The sequence below is a fragment of the Cyphomyrmex costatus genome, unplaced genomic scaffold, assembly GCF_001594065.2.
Source record: "Cyphomyrmex costatus isolate MS0001 unplaced genomic scaffold, Ccosl1.0 scaffold241, whole genome shotgun sequence".
Taxonomy (NCBI): domain Eukaryota; kingdom Metazoa; phylum Arthropoda; class Insecta; order Hymenoptera; family Formicidae; genus Cyphomyrmex; species Cyphomyrmex costatus.
Window position 1 is genome coordinate 443,351 of NW_017276489.1, and position 6,543 is coordinate 449,893.

A 6,543-nucleotide genomic window follows, 5' to 3' on the forward strand; every position below is an offset into this window, starting at 1 on the left:
AAATTCATAGAGATATTTCATTGCAAAATTCAATTTTTTGATGCAAGTTTAATAATAAAGTACAGCTCTATAATTGAGATTCTTTTTTTTATGATTAATTAACGATGTACGAAATACGAAAATACTGTGTATAGCGGAGATTTATTTAGAAATAAAGAGATCGCGCAATGCATATAAAATTGTTTAATGCTCTATATCTACATACATAGTGTCATCGATACGTAGTTCGCTGGCCGATAGTGGGTTGCGTCCGACGCTAATTAAGTCTTCGTTAAATATAGATTTGATGTCGCTCAAAACAAAGTCAAACGTTGTATCTTATATACTGTATCATATATAAACAAGATGTGACATCATATACGTATGATTCATCATGCAATAGAATGCACCGTAATAGTCGGCACGCGACTTCGACAAATTTTTTAGAACGTATATAAGGTGAAACAAAATTTATTAATTTTTTTGGCATCAATTATCTGAAATGATCAATTATCAGAAATAAATATTTTTAATAAAATTCTTAGATGCAACTAAATTTTGTAATCTTTGTCATACGAATATTGCTATGGAATTATAATTAAACGTATAACAATACATAACATAGTATATTTTTTTTAAATAATCGATCAATTTAATAATAAATTTTCTATTTTTTACTAAAATTTTGTTGACGAGCGTAATTAATGTTGTATTTTTATTTATATTATTCCACGACATTTATCTAGAAATTTTTAAACAATAATATACGTGCATGTAATCTCAATTTCCATTTTAATTGCTATACCATTTTGCGATTGTTGTTATGACTCGTGTTATTTAATTGCGATAGTCATGGTGCCGATTAAACCGTATGCAGTACGAATGGACGCCTATAAATCTACTGATTCCATCCAGCTAAGATACTTGACAAACCTCCAGAGATATCGAGTTGATTTTCGTCTAGAAAGACTGCACAAGAAGTAACACCAAATATAAAATCGCACAAATAAATTTGTAATAAAAATTTCTGATCAAAATTAGTCGTAAAATTTCTGCTACAGGTTGCATGATACGATCATTATGTGTTTTTCGTGTCATTTAAAATCATCCGGTACTTCTAATTCTCCATTCCTCATCGGCTTTACATATTCACTGACCGATTATTCTTAGGACGTTCTTGGCTAGCCAAATCGTTTCTAAGATCAGGCCGCATGCGTCGCGGCGCCTCGCCAATGCGTCTCAACTGGCGTCTAACGCTAGTTTTAAGCGACTGTATCCCTCCAATAACGTTTCGAATCGCGAACGCTGCTGTTTGGCTTGATAGTGCCGCGCCATACTGTTGTCCAGATAAACGCAAGAATAAGGACGAGGATTAAAGAGAAAATAATCGAGAAAAAAAAGAAGAAAAGTGATAAGTTCGCGCTCGGTCCGCTGTCGACTGTATCGCGAAAACGCGAATATTGCGCGATTACTTCAACCGGATCCATAGGTACATATATATTGCTCAGGTTTATCGTTCGCTTACGATATCGTTCGTACAGATGGATTGAGAGTGATTTCATTCAAACGCACTGCTAGTAACGAGAAATTTTTATGACATCTGTTAGGTAGTACAATTAACGAAATAGAATTGTGTGCACCATTATGATCGCGACCAGCAAGTTGTGCGATCGATGAAGCTATCTCGGATTATATATGAGATCGCGTGAGAACAGATAATCGTTTCGCACCTAAACTCATAGTGCTGGAAATAGATCACTGCGTGCGAATGTTAATAGTTTCTAGAAGGAAACTCATTTTGAAACGATGAAGTTGATTCGACTGTCGCGGCACGCAAATTTATCATTCTAATTCCTTTTATTTTAGAAATTTTTATTACTGCGCGTGGTCACGTGAATGAATTACAAAATGAAAATATTGTACAAATACGGACAATATTGAACTTCACGTACAAAAAAACTTACATTCAACAGTACATTAAAAAATAATTATAAAATAAAATTGAAGAAGTGTCTATGTTTTACATAGCTAAAATTAAACTAATTTGTAATTCTTACATCACAGATCTTTTTCTTCTTTTTTTCTTTTTGTCTGTCTTTCGTTGTGTTACATCTACCGGCCGGTAATCGTATTTCGCATTCAGTCCGGCGCGATGATGTCATTGTAGGAAAAGAATCGTTCACAAAAGACAACATTGACATCGAGAATCCTCATGGTCACGTATTTTGAGAGCAACGTGACAAAATCGGCAAATACATACATAATCCAACTTATAGTTAATGTCGAATTAAAAGATGGCAACGAGATAAAATTAATTATACTAAATTAATAAGGTTTCAAGCACAAGTAGACCATAAAAAGAATCGTAATAAAATTTAGATTTGTAATTTTGCGTAATTCTCCGTTGTAGAAACGAAATCATGTCATCGTTGAAAATATAGATCACCTTAGCACTGATAAAATCGAAATTATACTTTCTTTCCGAAAGGACAAGGATGACAGCATACAAATTTTTAGCAGATGACATCAACGTTTAAATTATTTTTTGTGATTTATGTTGACTGTGCAACTGGCAGCAAAAAATCATGTAGGTAATTTATTCTGTTCTTATTTAAAGAAAGAGAAGACTTTTCTGTCTTTGTTAAAAAAATTCTTCGATGAACATAAAATAAACGATTATATTTATATTACTAAAATTCTATTACAAAATCGGACATTTTTCTTTTTCTAGTATATTTGATTCACTAAAAAATTAGTATCTGAAAAAAAAGTTTGTTTCAAGGCATACCGATTGTGCTTCATGTGGATGCTAAATAAAATAATCGTTTCATAAAATCATATAACACCTTTTTCGAACAGTATCTTCCTCGTGGTATACCACAAGTGTGAACAGTCGGCCAAACTCCCGTCGGTACATACTTCCTTCGTCTACTTTTAGCCAAGGCTGCCCTGACTGCGCGACTTCGCCTGGGATCGGGCCAGCCGAAGCACAGCGACACGCATTTCCGATTCTAAATTTGTCTCACCACAAATGATCGTTTAAGACTACTGATTGTTTTATACAATTATTTTCCACATGGAATTTTAATATATTATAATTATAACATGCGCATTTCGGAAATATACCTGTTATTTGGAACGATACTTCAATAAATTGTGCTTTATATGCGTGTATAATATGTTATAGGCAATAATAATAATAATAGCATCTTATTATTTTATTCATCTTTTTAAATATAAGAATTTAATCATTATATTTTTTTATGTAATCAATATTATTCAATTTTGTATTATTTTTAATTTAAGAGGAATTTAATATTACAAAGACAAGTATTTTAGTTTCAAAATTAAATAATCCAGCTAATTTTTCTCACCAATCTTCTCTTAAATAACCAAATGTATATTTCTACAAATTCAATGTGTCTGTATAATAAAAAAATTTAAGAGTCACTCTCTGTGAAAGCTTCTTTCGCCATGCGAATCGTCACCGTTCGAATCATCCTTTTAGACTCGTCGGCTCTCTTCGTGGGAAGTCCGAGAAGGCGAGCGAGGATCTGGAGGCGCTCGAAAACATCGAACGTGAGATCGAGCGCCTGCGAAAGCGACTAAACGAGGCGCGCGAAAGCGCGTCGAACTTATACGTTTACGGCGTTGATCAAGACGCGACCGAGATCGAACTGGGAGAGCTGAGCTCACAGGTTGAAGATCTCGTCGACACCGCCAAGAACTTCTCAGGAAGCATTAAGGCGCGGTATCAAGCTAGCCAGCAGCTAGTACCAAGTGACATTACCCAGCATCTGACCGCACTCGAGCTTTGTGCCGAAGCAACGACACAAACAATGGAGGAAAAACAGAGAGAGCAGAAACGTGCTAGGACCGTCAGGTCAGATTATCTAACCGACGTGGACGAGGTGCAAGCATGGATCCGCCAAGCCGAGCTCAAGGTACAGGACAGATCGACCGAGCCGGCCATCCTCAGGGAACACCTCAGACAAATACAAAACGAGCTGGGCACGATTAGCGATAAGCTCGAACGACTGACGAGAAATGGGCAAACCATCGTCAAGAACACGAGGGACGATGCCGAAAAGGAGCTGATCAATAACACGATCGATAATCTTACCGAACAACTGGCGCAGATCAAGAGCTGGTTGGAAGAAAAGAAACAAATCGTAGGCGACACTCTAGATGCCTGGCAGAGGTTCCTCGCGCTTTATGAGGCTGTCAAGACATGGACGGAGGAAAAGAGACAATTCCTAGTCGAACCACTGAAGCTCAGCACTCTTCAACAAGCCAGACAGAGATTGCACGAATATTCGGTATGTGAAAGAACTTTTCACGTTCTAAGATATACGACAACGTTCGCCTGACACTTCCTTCGTTTTATAGACAGCAGTCAAGAGCTGCAAGCAGGTGAATAAGAATCTCAGTGATATGGGCAGAGAATTGGAGAATATCGGTCAGGTAACTACCGTGGCGGACCTACCAGAGAAGTTGGCCGAGGCGGAAGAGGGCAAGGTTCAGGTCGAGGGTCAACTATTGGAAAGGGTTAGTTTACTTCGACCGAAATTTAAGTTAATATCAGCCAATTGTGAAAAATCCCCATATTACAGAATGCATTACTGCAAGAGGCCAGTGAAGAATGGGAGCAATGCGAGAGGAAGATGAAGGACGTACGGAGCTGGATGGAGAAGGCCAAGCAGACGTTGGAGTTGCCACAGAATAAGAAGAAACCGTTGCGCGATCAACATGCTATTCGTGAGAAAATGCTTAGCGACATCGCGATTCAGAAAACAAAGATCACAATCTCCGTGGAAAAGCTCGAGGTGCACTTTAGGTCTGGTATCGTCGGTGACAACCGGGTGAAAGATACTGCTGACGATCTGATTGCCGAACTCAACTCTCTTCACAGTACCGTTAAAGAACAAGCAACTTCTCTAGAAGTTTGTTTAGCGCAGATAGATCAGTACCAACAGGTTAGCAGAATGGGAAAAATAGCATTCAGCCTTCAGACTACCTTACAGTTGCGAACAAAATTGTTTTGTTTCCATTTCAGGAAATTCAACAATTGAGACAACATATTGTACAGGTGGAGCAACAATTGAGGACGGTACTCAGTCCGACGTATATGCCAAATGATCGAGAAAAAGCTCTTCAAGAGCAACAGGTAGGCATAGTCCTTCTTTCCTTCACTTTCTTATTACCTGCACAAGCGCGCTGAAGCAGCAATTGATTTTTGCATTTGCTCGATACCAACTAAAACCACCACCAAGAAAGAACGCGTTGTCCTATTCCCCTTTGAATTGTCAGAAGGGGGGAGTAGACTTCTGTACGCAATTGTCGGGGGTAGTTTTCTGCGTTTTTGAGCGCGATTATGCAAATCTCTCTTCTCATTTGAGTAATATTCGCATAATTAGAACGCACATGATATATAACTAACCGTCGATCGAGCCACATTAACCACATATAACTAGGACTAACTTTTGTGTTATTTGCCATTTGCACTCTTACTACATCAAAAGACAAAATAAAAATTGTTCTTTGACATATTTCAAAAAAATGTCATTAATTTGAAATATTAACGTATAAAATCAATTCTTTTACTATATATATGAAATAAAAAATTAAAAAATGGCCAATAATTACATGTATAAACACAAATGGAAACATCTTCTTAAATGAGATACCGCGTTAATAAATTATATATTTATTTAAAAAATAGTTGCAATTGTCAAAACAATTAATTCTAGATGTTTCCACTGTTTATACATCATACACACCTATCTTTTATCCTATATCCTTCTCTTTTACGTGCGAATCTTATTTTTATACTTTCATGCGTCAAAACTTCATCGAATATCGATATTATTTTTGAGAATTTAAATAATTTGTTAATTAAATTCTATTTTCAGGTTAAAATTAAATTATTGAACAGATAAATCCAATTTTGCTCAGGATTTTAAACTATCTTACTATCAAATAACTACATCACCAGCTAACATTTACTAAAATCTATTCTTTTCACAACAGACATAATACGAATTGATAACTGATTTAAAATAAGTGTTTATATTCTCTTGTTTTCTTTTTCATTTGTAAGATACGTATTTGCGAATTGTGTGAAATCAAATCTTGAAAGTTTTTGATTTCGTGTTCATCATGGTGGTACACTGCTTACAGGGTACTGGTTGGTATCATGTTCTAACTATGTTGATCCGTTTTCCTTTTCTCACCAAGATACACACGTATAGTCTCCTCCTCGAATCCTAGTTCTTAAGATCATTTAATCTTGCAAAACTTTTCTACTGTCATTTCTAAAGGGGATTACTTGATTTTGCTTGTTTTCTGTGTTTATTTTTCTGGTTTTTTATCGTTTAACTGTTTCACTTATCACGCGTGTATATCGCTACTCTTTGTATACATACTTTCACACGTGTATGTGTATTACAATATATACGTATCTTCTCTTTACATATATATATATATTTCTATTCATGAGTGCGCGCGTGTATGTTACGTAATAAGCAATCACGCACATATGCCTTACGTTCTAGAATGAAAGAC

At 36.1% G+C, this 6,543-nt stretch overlaps 1 protein-coding gene across 2 annotated transcripts in view; it reads left to right on the forward strand.

Annotated features, from left to right (window-relative positions):
- Nucleotides 1–6,543, forward strand: part of Msp300 (Muscle-specific protein 300 kDa) — a 57,716-nt gene that overhangs the window by 49,746 nt on the left and 1,427 nt on the right. For both annotated transcript variants that reach the window (XM_018540327.1, XM_018540326.1), the window contains 4 exons: nucleotides 3,488–4,298; nucleotides 4,369–4,527; nucleotides 4,593–4,955; nucleotides 5,036–5,146. In XM_018540327.1, the coding sequence (XP_018395829.1) occupies nucleotides 3,488–4,298; nucleotides 4,369–4,527; nucleotides 4,593–4,955; nucleotides 5,036–5,146 (1,444 nt within the window). The remainder of the gene's footprint in view (nucleotides 1–3,487; nucleotides 4,299–4,368; nucleotides 4,528–4,592; nucleotides 4,956–5,035; nucleotides 5,147–6,543) is intronic.